The 23,450-nt window shown below is 45.4% G+C and overlaps 1 protein-coding gene across 6 annotated transcripts in view; it reads right to left on the bottom strand.

Annotated features, from left to right (window-relative positions):
- LOC119390395 (uncharacterized) overlaps window positions 1-23,450 on the bottom strand; it is a 255,236-nt gene that overhangs the window by 164,772 nt on the left and 67,014 nt on the right. For 2 of the 6 annotated variants that reach the window (XM_037658006.1, XM_049414824.1), the window contains exon 5: window positions 18,502-18,684. The exons of the other annotated variants lie outside the window; for them this stretch is intronic. In XM_037658006.1, coding sequence (XP_037513934.1) covers window positions 18,580-18,684 — 105 coding nt within the window. In that variant the 3' untranslated portion in view covers window positions 18,502-18,579. Of the gene's footprint in view, window positions 1-18,501; window positions 18,685-23,450 lie in introns of those variants that run through there. 6 annotated transcript variants of the gene reach the window in all.

Raw genomic sequence — 23,450 nt, 5'->3', positions numbered from 1 at the left:
GCTCATGAAACGGAATATTGACCCCCCCCCCCGTTTGCAGTATAAAGCTAGAAGTAATACATAAATACATAGCAATTTCTTGGGAGATTTCTGAAAATGAAAACCTGTATAAATTTCTCTCTTTTTTAAGATATCATCCTCCTTTGTTTTTCTTTATTCCTCTCTCTCTCTGTACTCGTTCTCTCACCAATCAGGGTTTATTACAGGCCACGCTGGTGAAATCGGCGCATGTGTTCTGGGAGCGCAGCAGAAGAGGATGAAGATGAAGAAGAGAGCGCGAGCTGGTTATTGATGATGATCATTTCTGTTTCTGTCACAAATTACGGCGACCTTAAACAGATTCACTTCTAAAAAAACCGTTCATTTCTCAACGTTTCGATCGGAGACCTATCATTATCTTGATAAAGATCGGTCTCTGATGATATATTATTGATCGGTCTCGGATGACATATGGTCTCCGTTGACATATTGGTTACAGTGTTCGGCATGTCTATCTCTTAAAACAACTGAAATGACTGGTTAGAAAATCGTTGTCGCAAAACAAGAACGAAGGCGAAGAAGTAACACGGACAAGCGCACTTCTTCGTCCTCGTTCTTGTTTTGCGCCAACGATCTTCTAACCAGCTATGCACCAACTAGCCCGGCAGCATACGTTATTGAGGTCAGGGTGTCGGAACGGAACGAAAACCGAAAACGAAAAACGAAAAAAACGATATTTTGGACCGGAACGAAAACGTAACCGAAACGTTATCTATTATTTCGTTCCGGAGTGAAAACGAAATTTTTGCAATCGTTTTTCGGTTCACGAGAAAACTTCGCAATCCGGAGCAACTGAGCTCGTGCAATGTGAGTATATCTCAGGGTACGGTATTAGCGCGTACCTCAGGCAGGAATTCCAAAGCAAAGATATGTTGAATTTGTGCGAAAAACGAAAACAGTGGCAACCAGAGATGTTTATATTGACGCAAGTGGATTTTTGCGCGCCTTTCACGCAGGCCAGCGTAGAGAGGGCATTGTCGGCGCTGAAGTTTGTTACAGCGAAAGCTGTTATGAGATCACAACAGCTGATTTTGGCGCCATAGTTGTCCACCGCCGCCGGTGTCCGTGACCGCTATCGCGTGATATAAAAAAATAAATGAGAAACAAATTTCTAGGATCGGATGGCATTTCAACCCGCGCCCTCTGCGTGGCAGTCGGGTCTTCCACCACAGTGCCACGCTAGTGCTTCTATGCTTACGAGGAGCGCTTGACAAGCGTGAGTGCTGACGAGCAGTGCGGCCCAGTGTTCCGTATTCGATACAAAGGCACAAGTTGCCCGAGCGGTGCACTGTTCCAACTAATACCAGCAGATCTAGAGGGTCTTATTCCCCATTAACCAAATCTTATTTTTCTCCATATTCACAACCGCTCCAGACGCGTGGCAAAACTGCTTAGTCTTCTTGCATACTACTTTTGTCAGCATAAAAATACGCTACGTCGTCATTTTAGCATTAACATATTTAAGCATAAACAATATTAAAACACCACCATTCGTTCAAGCATGCTGACCATGCAAATACTATAGGTAGCGGGAGAACTGCCCCTATGGGAATTAGTAGGGTGGTTGTACTGCACGAGATATGCAACCAAGCTACTATCCCTCGACCTTGGTAACCTGTTTTGCGTACTATTGCAGTTCTTAATGCATCTGATCACATCAGCCTTATGGGGTGTTCATCCTTGACTCAATAAACTATCAAAATGGCTTTCTTACGTTGAAGAATTGCAGGAATGGAAATGGAGCTGCCCGGCCATTCCCAGTGTCCGAATGGGCTAAGTTTTTTTCGTTCCGAGGAATTGAAAGGAGTGGAAGTGCGGCAAGTTCTAATTCCCCGGAATGAAATTGGAATGAAATGGAGGCGCCCATTCCGCAACACTGCTTCCGACCCAATGCAAGGTGCCCAGCCATAATACTTCATCATTAAGAGTCACAGCGCAAAGTGCACATAATGTCTTACAGATGTGTAGCGGGTACCACGAATCTCTGAAGAATGACGAAAAATGGCATAGTGGGAACATAGCTGCTTTAGAAAAATTGTGATGATTTATGGCGTAGTCGGTACCTTGCATGTGTACTTGTATTAGTTGCCCCAAGAGACTCTACAATGGGCTCTACAAAGTCCGCTCTTCCGGCTTTCGTTGTGACTGTGCTGCGTGTGTCGCGCAGGCCTGGCGATCTCTTTATCAGAACGGTCTCGCACATCAGAGAGTACACTCAATGACGTGCTGCTTCTGAGATCGTGCTCACTCCCTTGACACAAAGCATTGAGCCCACTAAAAAATTCGTATTTGTCTTTTGAGAAAATAAATACTATGACTTTGAAATTAATACTGGTTTGTGCTAGTTGGTAGAGCCTCGTGGTACAGTTACTTAATTCCGTTCCTCTGAAGAGCGTATTTTACCCTTGTCCCACTTTCCTAAGAACAGGGCAAGTAACTACATCACAAATCCAATGTTCGTTATGATTACATTAACTTCAAATTTTTCCTTAAAAAAACCGTTACGAACCGTTACGGAGCATTTTTTTTTCGTTCCGTAACAGAAACTGAACGGAACTTTTTGCGGTGAAACGAAACTAAAACCGAAACGAAAAACATTTCGTTCCGACACCCTGATTGGAAAACTGAAATGACACGTCGCACGGTGTTTTAAGAAATGACAACAAGGTGAAGTTTTTGAGAGTGCAACGGACGTGTTATCGTAAATGTATTGTGAGGAGTCAACTTAGTTCTTGTTGAGATTCGGTCAGAAAAGTATGAGAGTGACGCTGTGCATATTTCAAACCTTTTTCCTACGTCAATGCTCGCTCTTTTCGTGTGGTGCGGTTGCTGTTAAATGTCACAAGGGCGTGCTGTGGCTCTCTTAAGGAGGAATCCACAGCACGCGCTCGTGGCTTTGGTGAATCAGACAAAAACTAGTCTATTGCATTGCGAAAATCTTCTGCTGCTTCGGTCGACGTACTATAGCGGTAAGCTGAAAGTGCACCGGCGGTAGCAAGTTGACTTTTCGTCGACTTTATTTTCTTCACATTTATTTCGTAATTACTAAAGTCAAAGGTAAAGGCAGACGCCAACTGCCAGCTCATTTAAAAAAAGGTCACGTGCTACGTGACGCCGACTGGCAAAATTGTATTCGCCGTCGTGGCTTCGATCGACGCTGGCTAACATTTTCCAGATTTACTTTCGCAGAATTACACATTAAAGTGGACGGGAGGACGATCGCCGCTGTACCTATATCTGTAGAGCATCGGACACCTTATCCGAAGGTTGTAGGCTTAGTGCCTACCTCTGGCAATTTCTCTTTTGATCCCCTTTATTTTCTTTTCATTTACGTCACAGTTACTCCAGTAGAGCTAGACTGCAAATGATGTCCCGTATACGTTCCTTGGTATCCTTGTCTGATGGTTTAATTAGATTGTGTATAAAAAAGAAAATTAACCCTCCATCAATTCTCCTTCTTTCATTCTTGCGTTAACCTTGTAGCTTCAACGACAGTAGGGAGTTACATCAGGGCAGCGCACGACACCAGCGCTTACACAGGAAAGCATCCTAGGCTCAATATTAGTTGCAGAACGGTTACTGCTGCCCTATGCTTATTGTCATGATCCATGTTCTTGTGAGTTCTTTTAAAATGCGAAGCATTTCTTAGCGAACCTCTGGCACTTTGAACGTTTCTATCTATCTATCTATCTATCTATCTATCTATCTATCTATCTATCTATCTATCTATCTATCTATCTATCTATCTATCTATCTATCTATCTATCTATCTATCTATCTATCTGTCTGTCTGTCTGTCTGTCTGTCTGTCTGTCTGTCTGTCTGTCTGTCTGTCTATCTATCTATCTATCTATCTATCTATCTATCTATCTATCTATCTATCTATCTATCTATCTATCTATCTATCTATCTATCTATCTATCTATCTATCTATCTATGTAGCCGCCTACATCTGGGTGCTCTCATCATCGCATCCTTAAAGTGGTGTAGACCAAAATTTGCGTGGGAGGGTAAGCGGATCTGACACATATGTCTGTCTGGACATTGATACTCGAGTTTTCACAACATGAGGCACGTGGAGCTGCAATTCATATCAACTCTTGCTTTTTCTCTATGTAAGATGGCCTTCCTGTTGTTATGTTTATTTGGTGGCACAATAATGCGCAATTTGCTCTTGTTTTCAGTATTCAACGTTCGATGCACCTCCGCATAAACCTTGTGAATGCGCTGTTGGATTCTGCAGAAATGGAGAATGCGAATTCCGCTATATAAGCAACTCCTCCGGAAGCTGAGCGGAGAAAAAAAATATTCAGCATATGCAATTGCTATCCAAAGGCTCAATAAAGTGACGAATGGTTGTACTACCATGAGAGTGCTTTACGAATGTATTTGATTGACTGAACACTTTTATCATTCTTAAACACCCATAGAAGAACACGCTCATTGTGACGAAAAAACGAGACACCTATTGCTCAACATAACTATGTGGTTTGGAACTAAGCTAAAAGTTGACAGCTGGCCTAGTTGGTTCTGGTGAATACTGTCAAACATGGTACTGGCGAGCAAAGGCATCGACAGGACAGAAAGACACACACAAGGCCAGATTGAAACACTTGAGTAAATAACTGAGTTGACGTGCCGAAAAACAGTTCGCATGTCAATAGCAATATTTATCGATAATTACTGTTCTCGTATTTATTTTTAATTTCTAGGCATAATATTAACTGCGCCACACTCATTTTCATTGAACTGAATAAACCGTATATTCGCTATTCTATATAATCTCAAGGCGAATTTATATCAATACGAACATGCAAAATCGTGTTCTCTACTTTGTTTATTTTGTCGAACTTAAGATGTAAACAGGATTGCGATAAATATGAGATGCCATTAGTAACGCGTAAGCTTATTATCTCGCCTAATAGTACACCAACAATGATGCCCACTTACTTTATTTAATCCTCAATACCTTCATCACTTCTTCGAACACAATGGTGTAAAAATTTACTTAACTGTTATAGAATGTCTTCGAGGTCTCTCTGTATTAGTTATTGCACAGACTCTGCACAAGCTCTCTTATATGAATGTAATTTAAACATTCAGCCACTTCTGTAAGAACAAGTTTTAGTTTCGTGTTACACCGATTTCTATTACGGAGGGATCAAGCATGTCTTTTGGGGGTTTTACGTTGCAAATGCAAATGATGTCACTGAAGCCTTGGAGGACCCCAGCATAAAACTGTTTCGTGTCAAAGGGACACTAAAGGCAAATATTAAGTTGACGTTGATTGTTGAAATAGCGGTCCAGAAACCTTGTAGTGCTACTTTTATGCCAAGGATGTGCTTATTTTGAAATAAAATCACGTTTTAGTGGTGCCCCTCGCGTTAGCGCACTTCAAATGACCCGCCTGAAAGCGGTATTTTTGCACGTCACTGTTGCCGTGCTCAACGTCGCCCGCCTTTACTGCGTGGCGGCGTCCACTGGCGGCGTGTGCCATTCGGGCATCCGGCAACATCACATGCATGCGGTATTTGGTCGAACGTTCTGTCAGAGCGACTTTCACGAGCGTGCAAAACACACGCGGCAGTACGCGATACCGAAACTACCACTGAGTCGCGACCGCGTGAGCGAAGCAGGGCGCCGGGCGAAGCGGAGTTCGGCGAAAACGGAACTTTTGAACCACGCGCGCCGTTCTCCATGGCAACGCCACAGAGGTTGTTTTTTTCCATGAATCAAACAGAAGCGAAGAAGCAGCATTCTATGACGTCTCTTGATGCACGGAAGGATCTTTTTTTATGACAGCTAGTTTGATTACTAGTGAATAATTGTATTCAGACTCTCCCACGTCATGGGGATCACTTCCAAAATGTCCCACTCGTGGCGCTCATCGTGTGATACATTTAGCTTATTTCTGGGTAAGTAGGGCACTGCTGTTGATAATACTGCCGTTTTAGACATTGTCATACATGGAGCTTTCACTCTGACATAAATTGTTATTTGCCTTTAGTGTCCCTTTAAAAAAAACAGCTAAGATCCTTACGCTGTGCATAGTCAGCGCCCTTTAAAACTTTTCTAGCTGACGTTGGCATAGCCGAGCTTTCAGTGCGCTGATAAAAAAAAAACAAAGAAGGAACAACAGTGACATTTGTGAATTCGCGCTTGTCCAGCGTATACCTGTTCGTTCTTTTCGAGCGTCTTTATCTGTGTTTTAGCAGCGCGCTGCAATCGTCGAGCTGTAACAGTTAGTTTACGCTCACCCTGTGCGTGTTCTTTTCGTGCATACTTTGTGCTCGAGCGGCGCGCCTAAAGTTTCTAGCTGTTTGCCGTCAAGGACACTGGTTTGGTAAATGTGTAAAGAATGTAGTCTGCAGGATTCCTATGACGTGTGGCCATATGCGTGCGCAGGGTTCTCCTTCAGGAGGGGGGGGGGTCAAGGTTCATCGCAGCACCCCCCTCCCTATTAAGTCAATGCATGGGGCAGACTCTGCGCCCCCCTCTTCCTAGGTGACTAGTAGGGGGGGGGAGGCGGCTCCCGCCCTTCCCCCCTCTGCGCACGCCTACGCGTGCGGCCAGTGTGTGCGTAGGACAGACTGGCTGATATGTAAAGAGGATACGAAAGGCAACATATTTCTAGTCTGAAAGGTCGCCGTAGCACACATTTAGCACTGCATTGCAATGAGTGCACATGCCCACCATGTTTTAATAGCATCACCGTTGAATTCAGACATCGTAATGGAGATATTGGAAGCTCTCTGCATTGAAAAACAAAAAAGAATAGCGCGTTAAAGACACATCTGTTGCATAGCTCGGGAAGGCAATTTTGCTCCTGTAATCGTTGCGTAAAGGCATGTGAGGACGAGCTTTGCTATGTGCGTTTTTATGAGAGATTTTTACTACATCGCGCAGATCGGTGGGTCTTTGAGTGAATGTCATCGGGAAAAATAAATCAGTTGTTACATTCCCCTCATCTTTCTGTTGATCCTCTTTCTTGCCGCGTTCTTGCTTAACTATCATTAGGATGCGTACAGATTGTTTTACAGAAACGGGCGTCAAGCATGGGCGTCGCCCTGTGGTAGAACACCTGCTTGCCACGCAGAATTCCGGCGTTCAATGTCGACTCGAACGCGGAAGATTTATATTATTTTTTTATTGATATCTACTCCGAAGTTTCGCTCACGGACACCGCTGATTTTTCGCTGACAGCCAATAAAGCCGACGCCGATGCCGACACCAGTAATTTCTGAACTCTTTAACGCTCACGCGTTAAAACGTGAAACAGATAAAACCAACCGACCGAGCCCTCGGCTTCATAAAATTGTGTTCTTGATTGTGACGGCCGCGGCTATGTAAAGCATTCTTACATATACATCTGTTGACTTCCTAATGCTGCTGTTGTAAGGTAATTGCGGATCTAATACAGGAAGTGAACAAGTAACGCGAGCTACCCGAGAGCGCCGAGCAGCGTATCAAACGAAAGAAAATTGTTTTATTCTCTCGTGACTTCAAAGCCCATTTGTTACAAAGCACCTAATCGCCTTCTTGCATTTATTTCGATGTGTCGCGAGCTTAAATTTACATGATCAGACACAAGATATGTAATACAATGAGCAGCAGTAGCATGCAACACGATGTACCCTAATATTCTCCATTTTGACAAAGGAAGGTAAAAGAAACGCAGCAACAAAAAATTTGAATTTGCGAACGCGATAAACTATTTGTGTTTCAATGTCCACAATATGAAGACTATAAATATTCGTGGAACGTAGAGAATTCAAGACCTGCAGGCCCAGTGCTTGGTGATTGAACAAAGATGACATGGTTATCAAAACACAGAGCGATATATAGCAAGAAGTTTAATACCAGTTTATTAAATGCGAAGCATTTCTTAGCGAACCTCAGGTACTTTGGCCGTTTCTATCTACGTATCTATCTATCTATCTATCTATCTAGCCGCCTACGTCTGGGCGCTCTCCTGGTCGCTTCCATTACTTGTAATATACCAAAATTGGCATAGCAGCGGATAAGTGTATGACAAACACGATACACTGGCCATGACATGAATAACGCGAAATACCTGTCGCGTACGTCACGAAACCCTTTCTCTCAGTCACGTGTGGCACATACCCGTAAACCAGAGTTAATGTTATGCGGGTATGGGCCACAGGTGATACAGAGTCTCAACCAATACAGTAACCGCGAACACACACATTGACACGCAAGAAAAGTGATAATAATAATATTTGGTGGGGTTTTATGTCCGCAAACCACGCTATGATATGAGAGACGCCGTTCGGAAGGGCTCCGGAAATTTTGACCATCGGGTATTCTTTAACATGTACCGAGATATCACAGAACACGGGCATCTAGCATTCTGCCTCCATCGAAAACCGACCGCCGCGGCCGGGCTCGAACCCGCGCGTTCAGGTCAGCAGCCGAGCACCTTAGCCACTACACCACCGCGGCGGACGCAAGGAAAGTGAGGAAACTGAAGACAGAACACCCCTGGAAGACGCTCAAGTATCATCCACTCGTCCACATGGTCCGCAACGTGGACCGCGTGGATTACGCAATAACCGGCGTCAATGCTTCCTACAATAAATCTGCTGAGAGAACCAGGCCTGTCATCAGTACCGGTGACTTCAACATTGATTTATCAAGACTCAGCAATGGTTGGTGCATTTACTGCGTCAAAGACGGATTGGATGTGGAGAGGGCATCGAAAGACCTCGCTGCCACGTCCACGACAGGAGGCATAATAGATCATTTCATCGTAAGAGGCATCCAGGATTTCCTCCAGCTGCACTATACCTCGCACTTCACTACACTTAGACCCCTCTAGTCGCGATCAGGTACGGATCCGATTAACAACTTCGGTGCAGCGGTGCTCACTGATCACGGTGATGATGACCTTGTTCAAGAACTGTCAAGAACCCCTCTACGCATACACACGGGTTCGTGAAACGTGCTTGCGTTCTGCGTCATAACGGAGAAGTATAAGAATAGCAACTGTAATTGTGACAGTAACATACGTGCAGTGCGCCTGCGCGTGCGTCTCGGCTGTGCATATATCTAGGGAAACTTTCCTGAATGAAGCTTAGTTGCGAGTAACGCCTGTCCTGTGCATCTGTGTTCCTTCTTTGTCCTGCTCGGATTCGCGCTATCCCGTTTTGAAGAATATAAGCACTACATATCAGCTTACCGCGTCTGGTGTTGGTAACACCCATGTTGCTGTTGCCATCGTTGCGCAACTGTAAACAACTGGTTATATAGTAGATATGCGATCGTTCAACATATGAGTGTGCATAACCCCTTGCATATTCCCATAGCGTCATTCCGTAACCTTTCGCTCAATGTAAAAAATTACGCCAATCACCATCCCGCGCATGCTTCGCAAAACATCGATTCCCGCGGTACGTGGGATCTGCCAATTTTTTGCTGCTGCCTCACCTCATTAAAATGCCGGGTTTTTGTTCTGCGGTCAATTGTGTTATGATTCTCGCCTTTTTTTATTGATTGTGTAGGGTATAGTCTATAGCTCGTGCAATGTCACACCTCCAGCTCTCTAAAATATGACACTGGAAAGTATTAGCACTCTAATTACAAAGAGTAAAACATTCACTTCTCCGCTTGCGTTGACTTTACAGGAATACCTGAGGTATTTCCGAGTGCTAGCAGACTGCGAAACAACTTACAACTTTCAAAATTTGTGTAAGTGAGAAGAAATTTTTTCCTACAAATCATCTCATTTGCTTTGTGGAAAACCGTGAACTATACTCAAAACACGCATATTAGCACGTGAAAAACAAACTTACTAAGTAAACTATATGAGGTTCATCAAAGAGTAATATTTCAAATGAAGGTAGGTTAAGTTGCAGCCTGCATTTATTTTTACGTTCCAAAGATATTCATTGCTTGTGTTTACGGCCGAATATTCCGCCTGAAATAGTGATATAACTGAAGATGCTAGAAAGCGAAACATTGCCAATAAGAACACTATATGGCAGATTCGAGAACCAATATTTTTTTGTGTGACATTGAGCCGCTACTCGGAAGCATATAATTTCTCGCTGCAATGAAACAAAGGTGGCTTGGCCCATGCAACTGTCAATGCGGGCCCGTTTGCCCTTATTATAAGAGTTCTTGTTCATTACAGTGATTATCTCTACCAACAATGATTCTCCTTAAAGGCTGCGCTCAAAGTCATTGCAACAATTTCATGAATGCCTCTTAAAAAAATTTCACTTATCTGTTCCTAAAGAGACTCGCACGTTTATCGAACGGGGGTTCGCAAATACTCTCCCGGCAGTGAGCATCAAGGTCACCATGAATTGTTTGACGGACTTCGTAGAACTGCTTTTTCAGCCGGCGGTTTATGCGCCGCTCAGTAATGCCGATGTATGCTTAGCTACAATAAATAAAAACTCAGTGCACTGTTAATATTGGTTCTCGCTTGTGCCTAGCATTCAAATTCAGTTTGCATGGAAGATAGCACAGCTTTGCAAAAATACACGAGTTCTCTAGGCACAGGAGAAGTAGCAGAAAAGAAAACTGCGCATCATAACATATATCTATAAGGTTTTCCTAAATAGCAATAAAATGAGGGATGACGGTATTCTTATTCCGTTACTTTGGTATAGTTCCTTCCGTCCGTTGTTGCGTACGGGCTGAAACGGTCAATTTAAGCGATGACTAAATGCACCAATATGGTGATGCCGCGACATAAAGCTTTTTTTTTTCTTCCGTTCCAAGTGCATAGCACGTTTTCAAATCCATAGTCAACAAAGAACATGATTGATTGATTGATTGCTTGCTTACTTGCTTGCTTGCTTGATTGATTGATTGATTGATTGATTGATTGAACACAATACCTATATTCACGAGCTTATAGAGCGTCGGCTTAACCCTTTCGGCCCTGGCGGTGTCAATTGACACCATCACACAAAACTTGCCCTAGCATCTTGGAAATGAAACCAAAACTGCCGATTCTTGGGGGAATACTTCTTCAATGATCCCCACTGCGATTGACACCAAACTGGTGACATGCTTGCGGAGCTGTGAGCCACAAAGAAGAAGAAGCTTGACCGAAGTCATGGGTGACGCCGAGGCGGGTCAGCTGAGGCGGGTAAGCGCCATTTTCGGATCGACGTACCGAAGCTGTTTCAATGAGTATCACACTGAAAAATGAGACGTGGTTCACATTTTGTGTACTCTAGTGAATAGCAGAAAAAAAGATGCAATTTTTCTCATTTCGCAATCGCTGAGCCCTGATGACCTAATTTGACGTCATGTCTGTAAATCGATTAATACTTGCACCACTGGCTCAATTTTTCGTTTTTGGCCTTCTGAGGTCATATCTATTAGAAAAACACAGACAAAAATATCCCCTGACCAAAATAAAAAATCCAGGGCTGAAAGGGTTAAATAGAGTTGTTGAAATAAGTATATTCTGGTCCGGGGAACACACAAAAAAGGCCCAGCCGTTGTCGAATAATTCGCCCTCGCGCTTCCAATTGCTAGATTCCTGGTGAGCGACCGCCCCGGAAAGTCGTTGGTTCTGGTTTTGATACCCGGACCAGGACGAATTCTTCGGCGACTAAGAAGCTTTCTTTCTGAGCAATACGGATATCCTTATGGCTGCGTGCTAGGGACGGGTGGTTGTGAATTTTTTTTCTTAAACCTCGTGCCACCTTGCGGGATTCCGCAGAACCCATTTGTAATAATCTGTGCCTATGTGCTTCACGTTGTCAATTATTTTTTGTCTCCGTCGTGCGGCTTGCTAGGTTCCTGGTTAGCTCAACTGGTACAGCGACCGCGCCGGAAAGGCGTTGGTTCCGGGTTCGATCCCTTTACCAGGAAGAATTTTTCGGCCGCTAAAAATCTTTCTTTCTGAGAAATCCGCATTGATTTCCTTGTGGCTTCGCGCTAAGAAGGGTGGTTGTCAATTTCCCTCTCTGAACCCTTGCGCCAACTTGCGGGATTCCGCAGACCTCACTTTCCATGAAAAAAAAACCTTAATTTCTTTCGGGATGGACATATTGTTCTATAGTAAACACTCTGTGGAAAAACGAACACGAAATCATGCATGTGTGCTTAGGTTCTGCTCTGTTATCTGAAATATTGTCATCGTCATCATCATCGTCATCATTATGCGATTCCATGTCCACTTCAGGATGGAGGCTGGATACACCTTAATTTCATCTTTCCATAAAACTCAGGGCGACGTTCGGGTACGTTTTCAATTCCTTGGTATCCATTTCGTCGGTCTCATTGACTATCAATTATCTGTCCTACGTCTTTCGTGAATCGCCTTGGTCTACTTTTTTCTCTCAATTGCAACAAAAATAGCGGCTGCCCCTTACTACTCTCCAACCGTCTGTACTGTATTCCTATCCCTAAACGTTAGGCCTATTTTTTTCATCGCGTGTTGCGTGGCCCCACGGAGCACGAGACTCGTTTCCATCTTCCCAGTTCCTTCGTCGTACGTTAGTGCTGGTAATATGATTTCATTCTAAGATTTCTTTGGTTTAGGATCCGTGGTGTGATGATTTGGGAACGTCTGCCATATTCGCTCTATTCTATGTGTATTCCTTGGTGTACTAACTTTGCTTGAGAATAGCCCCTTGTTAGCAATTCACATAAATAAACACATTGTTGGGCCGATTCTTCAGTCTTCTTGCCACTGATGACCTCTTCTTTTGTAATTAAATGATAACTCCCATCGTATTGCTAGATCTTGTTCACAAATGAGGCCGAATCACTTTTTTCAAAGGTTGTGGAAATCTCCTTGGTAGATGCTAACAATTGTAAGCAGACCTTTCTAATTGAGGCTCATATATTATTCATATTAGTGAAACTTTTGATTATGCACAAATAAACTTGTACATGCCATGCCAATATCTTCCTTCTCCGACCTAAATGTCGTTGCCTAAGACCCTAACCGAATTCTGGGCGTCATAATTGATATTTTCATTCCAAACAACCATGATTGGCCACTTTTCACAATAACAATATTATTCTGGTGTTTCAAATAGGAAAGCTGCCATCTGTGCCTAATGCATGTCGTGCTAATAATAAGTATTTCTTAAGGAGCATTCTGCATGGCAGGCAGATATTCTACCGCAGGGTAACATCAATTCTTCAAACTGATTCGGAATATGATACTAAAGAAACGTCACGTCGGGGCAACGCCAACTGTGGTTGCGATGCTGGCTATCCACTTTGATAACAGTGTGATCAACATTACATATGCACAGCCATGACTCCGCAAGCTCTAGTCCAGCTTCCGCTGACAAGCTCAAGCATATGCGATAATACGCCGACAACCGCTACTTATGACACGCGGATCAGCGCACCGTACTGCGCACTTTGTTGTGATAAAACTGAGGTCTCTGCTCTAACGCGAGTCCCGACGTTACGTCGGACCGCGAGCCACCCTTTACACGCCAGCGTAGTCGACGTGCCTCACAAGCCGCCGGTATGCGTATAACCACAAAATATACACTAGGACGTCGATGCACCTCGCAACGCTTCGCTGAAAGCAAAATCGGACATATGTTGCTACTCGCTGACTGCTTCGCATGAAATCGATTTTCACAATTCGCGGGCTCTGCCGATATTCTTGTATCTGACGTTTCAGATTGATGATACGAGGTTCTTTTTAATGAGCAAGGTCTATAGGTGTAGCCAAAGAATCACCAGGACTGATGATGGTGTTAGCATTGACCAACGAGTTAAGACGATAGGATATAATACGGCTGTCAAACAGCCTAATATCAATCGCTATATGAAATCGCGAAGAATATTGTATAAAATTATGACAGGGATCGTGGAGTGCTCCATGAGCGTTGAATGTGTGATAAGTCATCATGATGCTAAAATGCGGCTGTGTGCAAATAGCATGAATATTTTCCCGCGTGTAAGCTCAGCGATATCGCCGTTTACAACTGCTTGGCTTTTTGGCGGCGGCATGTACGCGAGATGCTTGCACACGTTTTCTCCATCAGTTGGACATCCTTCGGCCTTGTGCCAAGTTTGTCCATGTTTAATTCATTTTATAACACTGGGGCGCGTAAGTTGGATCGGGTGAGCACCATGCCCTAGTCGGTTACACAAGTAACACCTCGTAACAGTCTCCTGAGTATGCCTCTTTTCATAGGATTCAGGGTTAATCATATACTTTGACCCTCTTTTCTGATCTTGGCCAGATTCGTACCACCTAGCGCTTCCAGCAAGTGATCTCCTACTTCCAGCATATCTTCGAGCGAATGTAGCTCTCCTCTTTTAGATAGAGCGACAGGCTGCCAACTGATGCGAATTAGCTCCTTAATCAGATCGTCTATGGGTGCGCCGTACTCCTGTGTAGTCTGTCAAGCTTCGTTTCCACCGGTTAAAATAGTGACAGAGCCGCACGGCATACTGCGTCGCAGTTTCGCCATCATCTGACTTTTGTCACTGAAACTTATTTTGGAAGCCTTCGGCTACGAATCTAAATCTTATTCACAAGGCAGATTTAGCTTTTGCATAACTAGACGGATTGGTAGGCTCAGCCTACCGTACATACTGAGCGCTTCGCCACTCAAACACATACTCTATGCAGTAGATCATGGATGTTATGGCGATTTCTGGCTTCTGACAATTGCTTCAAATTTATGCAACGAACCATTCAGATTGTCCTTCATTTCGTGGAACGGCGCAAACAGCTCGCTTGGTCTCAAACGGAAGATATTTGCTTACCTTTTGGTGCTCTCTACTCTTACCCGGAGGGGAGCGTCATGCACTGTTGCAAACGAAGTCGTAGTTCTGTCTCGTGCTGCCATTGCCTTTCTCCATCGGCCAATTCAGCATGTACAGTCGCACTCAATATGACTTGCAGCAGGGAGCGCGTGGCGTCATGAGGTCGAAGATTGCGCATGTCTTCAATGTCTTCTAGTTTCCTCAAGTAAATAATATTTTCTCATTTGGAATCATCCACAAGTGGGAGAACAGCGTTTAGTTATGGAAATAATGGCCAATGGAAGCAATGAAAGGCCACGCGCTCCAGTGTTGCAAGACATATTGAGCGCGACTGTACCTTTTTCATTTGCGTCTCTCTTTCTTATTTTTTTCGTTGCACCTTCAGCTGTCTTTCCGTCATTTGTCGCTCCTTAGACTTTCTATCTTCCTAAGCCTTCTCAGTCACTAGCCTCTTTCTGCAACCTGTTTGATTTTGGCTAATGAATTTCCGTAGTTCCGCTTTGGAAAAAATCTGTTATTCCACCAAGTGCAACTAATTTGTTCAGGATACCATGCTCCATGATGCTCCATGATGCCATGCTCCATGATGACATGCTCCATGATGCCATGCTCCATGATGTCAAGCTCCATGATGCCATGCAAACAAAACGTAGCAGATTGCACAAAATTTCTGCCTAGCTTTCGACTATCGAAATTTTCTCTGCCCATAGGTTACCGAGGCCGCGGTACAATACTCAAAATCACGGACAATGCCAATGTAAGCGACTCTATCCTCTTTCTGGCTACTTTTCACACACGTTGCATCCAAGTGTCTTGTGCGTGGACGCCAACATATATTGCACAACCCGTTAACTGACAGCACTCACCGGCCGGAATCGAAGGACTGACTTATTGGCCACAGGAAACGCACCACGAAAGCACCGACAATTTAGGAGTAGGTCCTTATAGCGCTCCAGCTAATTCTGGGTGTGGCCCAATGACCGCTTCAGAGCCAGGAGTTGACAAACACAAAAAATGTATGTTCTAAATACAGTACAATCGTCTCACATACATGGACACCTGAACAAGCACTATAAAACCCACATCGGTTTAAGGTTAATGAGAAACAGTCAAATCAAAATAAAAACAATTCCCACGCATTACGGAATATACTAAGTATTATGCCACCGAGTTCAACCTAGGGGGAAATGTGCAATAGCAGTGGAGCTGAGGTTCTGCTGTCTTTCCCTTCTAATCTGTGATTTGCTGCGATGTTTTGTGATTTTCTGTTGGTGTCTGTGATTACGTTATTAAATTCAAAGCATTTCATAGCGAACCTCAAGCACTTCGGGCGTTTCTATCTATCTATCTATCTATCTATCTATCTATCTATCTATCTATCTATCTATCTATCTATCTATCTATCTATCTATCTATCTATCTATCTATCTATCTATCTATCTATCTATCTATCTATCTATCTATCTATCTATCTATCTATCTATCTATCCAGCCGCCTACGACTCGGCGCTCTCCCTGTCGTCTCCATACGTTGCAATATACCAAAATTTGCATAGCATAGGATGAGTGTATGACGAACACGATTCACTGGTGATGACGTGAATAACCCATAGACCGGGTCTGCCAGTGCCACGCGTTCGGACTGTGGGAGGCACTGCGAGAAAGTTTGCGCAAACCAGGAAGCTAACAATATTTTAGGAGTGCTCACAAAAGAACAGACGCATCTGGTACAGAAGTAGTGATGGTCGTGGGTCGCCGAATACCGCGGAAAAAACCTGCTTGAGCTTACTGTGTTGGGAGTTCTGAAGGCTCAGCAGGGCCATGCGTTTCAGGTCGTCGCACGCACTGACAGAAGGTGTAACAGCAAGGAAGTCGTCTGAGGCATCGACAATGCTGGTGGGTAAAGCAGCGACGACGTGCAGCTATCACATATGGTCTAGAAATTGTTTTTTTAGGAATAAATGAATAAAAGGAATTCTAAACCAATTTCGAAGTTTTAAAAACGTCACAGAAAATGCGTATTGTATCCGTTTTTGATAACGTCTAGAAAACGCATTTTTAAGACCATTTTGTCTGCAACGTATATTTCGAGATTTTGTTCGATTCTAAACCAACTTCGACGTTTCAAAAACGTCTTGTCTGTGACGTCTAGAAGACGCACTTTGTAAGACGTTTTCTCGTCCAGCAGCGGATCGCGCACCACTTGGCCCGTGCATGCATGGGCGTGCATGAACCACCGCGAATTGAAATTTGAAATCGAGCCTGCGCACGCCATCTATCAATGCGATAAAGAAAGTAACGCGCAAAAGAATAAAGGCGTGTGGTGTCGACATTGCATCAATAATAATCAAGACTTCAAAGTTCGTTAACCAGTAATCTTTACGTAATTTACTGTAATTTACTCACAGCGATAACCGGCTAACTTCCTCGCGAAGGCCTTGCGCGCGGATGTATCCATCCGCACGGCTGTTGCTTCTGCAATGCGAGTTAAGCTCGCCGATTTCGCATGGGCGGTCGAGCTCGCCGGTCATGCACTCTTTTGCTATATTTCGTGCTTGTGTTGTGATTCATGGAGGCTATAAACGCAGCAGGGAAGAAACCATACTTCGCTGCGTGTTAAACTTGCGGAGCCGAATGCAAGTATGTCTCTGTGGAGTGACTGTTACGGTGACTGACGGTTAGAGTTCCGTAAGATTATCTGCGGAAAAATTCATTCATCAGCTTGCACGCGGGACGCTATCGCAACTTCCTTTCTTCTATGCTCGAGGGACGGGCGTGGTTACTTTGATGTGCGATTAGTTTTTTGTAGATTTGCGGATATTGTAAACCACGGGCTTCTGTAATTTTTGAAGGTAAGTTCATTTCTATTGCATTTGCGCACACTATTTCAGAACTATGACAAATGAAAAAGCGCGTTTGCATCATAGGCTGCATGTGCGACATGTTTCAGCGGCACGTGACTGCGGAATGTATTCAGCATACATGATAAAGCTGTCGAAGCGTAAATGCAGGTCATGGTTTGCGCTCATGTTCGAATGAACACGAGCGAAAACCTACAAAAACCAGCGTAGAAGCGGCCGCAGCTTTGTGTGTGTTTCGTAAAGCACACAAACAAATTCACTTATTGCCGTACAAGTGTGGTGTATAAGGTTCCTTTCAGCTGCGGTCGCTTCTACGTAGGACAGACGGGCCGCTGCATTAACCAGAGATTATTAGAACATAAAAGATCAGTAACCGGAGGCTCACCTTCTAATCTAACGTTACATTGTCGAGATTGTAAGTGCACGCCACAATTCAAGGATTGCGCAGTTTTGTACCGACATAGGAATGAAGAAACGCGTCTGATGCTTGAGCCATGACATATCGAGAATAGCGGTAGCGCATGCCTGAGCCAACCGTCGATTAACTTGCATAAAGATGAAATCAAATCCCTTAACAATTATCTTTCGCGTAGGCCCCCACGCGTGCCGGATTGATAGGTTCGCCTATTGCATGAGCATGCGGAGATAAGTTTTCGTGCCTTCTTTCTTTTCCGCGGTTGTGCATCTATTCAGTTCTTAGTCGGCGTCTGTGGTGTCCTGACTTCTTTCTCGTGTCCGTGTTTGCACGCCCTGTCTTTTTAGAATGAATAGCTGCTAACGCTGCCTTTTTCACAAGTGCTAAGTAAAATGCGTGAATTGTAGCCAAATCTTCCTGACAAAATTTAGTATAAAAAATAGTCCAAGTATCCAGAGTGGTGAAAATGAATTTTATTCCCAGTTGAGAGTTGTTGCAAGATAAATATTTTTTTCGTAAAACGAACGTGGTTCAGTAGTTAGAGCACGTCGCGTCGTGGATGCCGGTGCAAGTTCCGTTGACACATATTCCAACCTTACATTTTTGTTGACCATCTGTTTTTTCTAGTGCGTATAGCTGCAAAAAAGATAAAAAATAAGGGCTTCAAGGCTGAATAAATAGAAACGAACGAAGTTTCGAAGAACTCTCACGCCTTAAAATATGTCAGAATTGATAGTGCGCCTTAAAGGAGTGTTGCGAATTCTGCAACTAAACTGTTTCTGCTGAAGTAGAGCAGCTAATCGCCCAGTGATAACGACTGGAAACCTGGCTTGCTCGAGAAGGTTACGGTTATGTGGGGACGCTTTTGTAGTACCAATAATCGTGGACAGCTTTTCTTGGCAATGATGCGAAGGCTGTAGAGCCAAAACGCGCGTATCGCACCGCTAATGAGTATAGTCCCAAAATTGCACTGGTATTTCCTGCGTGACACCTAAAAATACATCTTTATTTTCCTCATGTAGCTCTTTCAGACAGGCTGCAGCTCTCGCCCATGGAATATTTGAATTTGTTTCACTTGTGTTACCAGTATGCGTTTTTGCACGCGGCAGTAATTCGCGCCTTTTACGTCACCGCAAGCGCTAAGCGGCGTTTGCGTCGGAATGAAACGCTGATTGCGCGCAGCCTTCATTTTCTACTGAGGTACGAGACACGCGCCAAACCGGACTACTTCGCGCAGGAGTACACGAGCAGAAGCTCCGCCCCGTAGCATTACCCTTCATTGCCAAGAAAGGTTGTCAGCGATATAGTCGCAATTTTGGGTTCAGAGACCACGGGACCGGGATCGGAACCCATGTAGCCGAGACCCGACACCGCGACTTAAGCGCAACTTAAGGCGACGAACGACGTACTATTCGACGACAACAACGTCACCGCTCTCGTCGACACTAGACCTGACTATTCCGTTCGCGGAAGTTGAAGAAAGTTAAGACTGTTGGGAACGTCCCGAAATCCGTACCGCTGTAAGCCATCTGATAACGCCGTCTGGAGTCCGCACAGCAAGAGTCACAGTGAATAATCGCACGTATCCTGTGAGTTTCGTAACCTTGCAACACTGCTCCAGGAATGTCATACTTGGCATGGACTTCCTAAACTTCATGGCGCCGTCATCGACTTAAGAACCAAGTCGAAAACTCTATCGTCGGACAAAACGACACCGCCGGATACGAATCCATGTCAACGTGCCCTGAACGTGCTCGAGGATCAATTTACCATTCCGCCTCGCTCGAGCGTCATAATTACTGTCAGCAGCAAAACGCTGAAGACTTCGAAGTTGTCATCGAGAGCGATCAGCGCTGGCTGCTAGACCGTGACATTTGCGTCCCAAGAGGCATTGCTTGGTTACATGAAGGAAAAGGAACCGTGATGCTAACGAACGTCAGCCAAGAATACAGATACCCGAGCAAGGGCACGACGATTGCATACATCGAACAAATCTTGGCCGCCAGCGATGTGTTTACCTTTTCAAGTACTGACGAAGCTACGACGACGACCCCAATACTGAGCCACCATTCGACATAAACCCAAGTCTTCCCGCTCGCCAACAGCAATAGCTTCGATGTCTTCTGCAGAAATACAAGAACTGTTTCTCGTCGTCATCGCCGGTCCGACAAACGCCTCTTGCTAAGCACCGCATTATAACAGAAGAAAATGCTCGACCACTCCGTCACAGTCCTTACCGGGTTTCGACGCGGGAACGGGAGGTCGTTAAGAAACCTGTCGACGAAATGCTACGCGACGACATCATCCAGCCGTCTAAGAGTCCGTGGGCGTCTCCCGTGGTGTTATTGAAGAAGAAAGATGGGACCGTACGTTTCTGCGTCGATGATCGTCGCCTGAACAAAATCACAGACAAGAACACGGACCCTCTCCCACGGATAGACGACGGCCAGGATCGACTCTACAACGCGAAGTACTTTTCGTCGATGGACCTCAAGACCGGCTACTGGCAAACAGAAGTCGGCGAGAGAGACAGAGAAATGACTGCCTTTAAAACAGCGGATGGCCTGTTCGAGTTCAAGGTCACGCCTTTTGGTCCTTGCTCGGCACCTGCGACATTCCAACACGTTCTGGATACAGTGCTGGCTGGCTTGAAGCGGCAGACGTGCCTTGTGTACTTGAACGACGTCGTTGTGTTTGCCTCAGACTTGGACAAACAACTCCGGCGCCTTGAGGCTGTACTTCAATTAATCGAGACCTCCGCACTCACCCTGAAGCCAGAAAAATGCCGTTTCGCATGCGAGTAGCTCCTGTTCTTGGGCCACGTCATTAGGAAATCTGGAGTTCGCCCCGACCCGCGGAAAACTGATGCTATCGCTGCCTTCCCGCCGCCTACGGAGAAGAAAGCCGTACGCCAATTTTCCGGCTTGTGCGCCTATCACAGATGCTTCGTCAAATAATTTTCACTGGTCGCCGAGCCACTAACTCACTTCTCCAAGACCGACGTGTAATACAAGTGGGAACGGCGCAAGTCGAGGCATTTGAAGAACTGAAACGACACCTGCAGACGCCTCCGATACTCGCCCATTTCAACGAATACGCCGATACGGAAATTCACACCGACGCAAGCAGCGTACGACTCGGCGCCGTCCTTGTGCAGAGGACTGACGGACTGGAAAAGGTTATCAGTTATGCCAGCCGGTCGCTATCTAAGGCGGAAACGAACTATTCTACAACCGAAAAGGAATGCCTTGAAATCATCTGGGCTACATCCAAGCTTCGCCCTTGCCTCTCGGCAGGCCCTTCATGGTTGTGACCGACCATCACACCTTGTGTTGGCTAGCTTACTTGGACACTTCAGGTCGCTTCGCACGGTGCAGCCTAAGACTTCAAGAATTCGACATTACCGTCGTTTACAAGTCCGGAAGAAAACACTCCGAACGCCGACTGCCTGTCTCGTGCCCCTGTCGAAGCACCGCCGCAGGACGACTTCGATGATGACTAGGTCTTGGGAACCATAAGTGCCGACGACTTCGCTGAACGACAGAAAGCCGACTCGGGAACTCAGGGGCCATGTGGAATACCTCGAGGGCAGGACCGCCGTTGTTCCGAAAGTATTCACGGAGAGAATTGACGTCATTTTTATTGAAAAACGGCGTCCTCGTGAAGAAGAACTTCTCTCTAGCCCGGGCCGACTACCCTAACGTTGTACCTTCGGCACTGCGACCAGAAGTTCTGCAGGCCCTGCACGACGACCCGACGGCTCGTCACCTTGGATTTTCCCACACGCTCGCGAGGACACAGGAAAAGTACTACAGCCACGCCTTACTGCCCACGTCGCTCGCTACGTGAGGACATACCGGGACTGTCAGCTACGCATGACACCACGGACAAGGCTAGCAGGACTTCTGTAGCCCATCGAACTACCTCGACGACCGTTCCAGCAATTAGGTATATACTTATTCGGGCCGTTCCCGACCTCGACCGTCGGAAACCAGTGGATCGTCGTATCTACCGACAGCCTCACTCACAACGCCGAAACACCGGCCCTGCCCAAAGGCAGTTCCACCGAGGTAGCCAAGTTTTTCATTGAGAGCATCGTCCTGCGTCATCGTGGCCCAGAAGTCCTCATCACCGACAGAGGTACGTCCTTTACTGCTGACCTTACTCAGGCGATCTTGAAAAACAGCGAAACAAGCCACCGCCGTAGAACAGCCTACCACCCACGCACCAATGGCCTCAACGAGCGTCTGAATAAGACCATCTCCGACATGCTGGTTATGTACGTCGATGTCGAACATAAGACGTGGGATTCGATCATTCCATAAGTAACCTTCGTATACAACACGGCCGTACAAGAAACGACGCAAATGACGCCATACAAGTTGGTATACGGAAGGAACCCGGCAACGACGCTCGACGTCATGCTACCCAACGTCACCGACGAAGAAAACCTCGAAGTGACTGTCTACCTTCAGCGCACCGAAGAAGCCCGCAAACTCGCCCGCCTACGCATCAAGAATCAGCAGACTACCGACAGACACCGTTACAATCTTCGACGACGCTTCGTGGAATACCAGCCCGGCTACGTGTTTGAGTCTGGACGCCGATACGCCGACGTGGACTTAGTGATAAACTTCTTTGGTTATACTTCTGACCATACAAGGTTCTTCGACGTCTTAGCGCTCTGGACTACGAGGTCATCCCGGACGGCGTCACGAACTCTCAGCGGCGCCGCGCACGACCCCGAAGTCGGCCATGTTGTTCGCCTTCAGCCATTTTATACGCCCTACAGAACCTTAGGACTGCTTTTTCCTTTACAGTGTAATTTATTATTGTATGCACTTTTTTCGCCCTTCCATCTTCTGTTACAAGCATCGGGACGATGCTTTTTCAGAGGGGGGCACTGCCACGCGGGCTTCTTGTTGTCATTTTTATCTAACTAGTCCGTTTGACGCGTAGCCACCGCCTTGCGCAAGCCCCGCCCTAATGTATGGGAACCTTCCAGATTATCTTAGAATCTTATAGGCTAGAGCGCGCAAACGCGGACAGATGAGATTATTTTCGAACTAACGCGGCCACCGGCGATAAGGCTCGAATGTTCGATGCCGCATGTATAAATGCCGACGCGCCTTGCCGCAGTGCAGTTTTTCGACGGCCGACGCTGGGTTCTGCGCTATCAGTGTGCAGTGTGTATCGCTGTAGTTTGACTTTCCGTTTCCCGACGACAAGTTCGGCCAAATAAAGAGTTTCATCTTGTAAAAAAAGACTGAATAAAGCGCGCGTGGCACTATGACAGCCATACAGAGCAAGCCTGCAACATTGCGAAGAATTAGGTCGTTTTAAACATTATCAAATACTCCCTTGAGATCTAATGTAATGAGTGCTCTCGTTTTCATGTAAGA

This window comes from Rhipicephalus sanguineus, chromosome 4, assembly GCF_013339695.2.
Source record: "Rhipicephalus sanguineus isolate Rsan-2018 chromosome 4, BIME_Rsan_1.4, whole genome shotgun sequence".
Classification (NCBI taxonomy): domain Eukaryota; kingdom Metazoa; phylum Arthropoda; class Arachnida; order Ixodida; family Ixodidae; genus Rhipicephalus; species Rhipicephalus sanguineus.
Note: the sequence above shows the minus strand (reverse complement) of the source record. Positions and strands in the feature narration are given on the sequence as shown.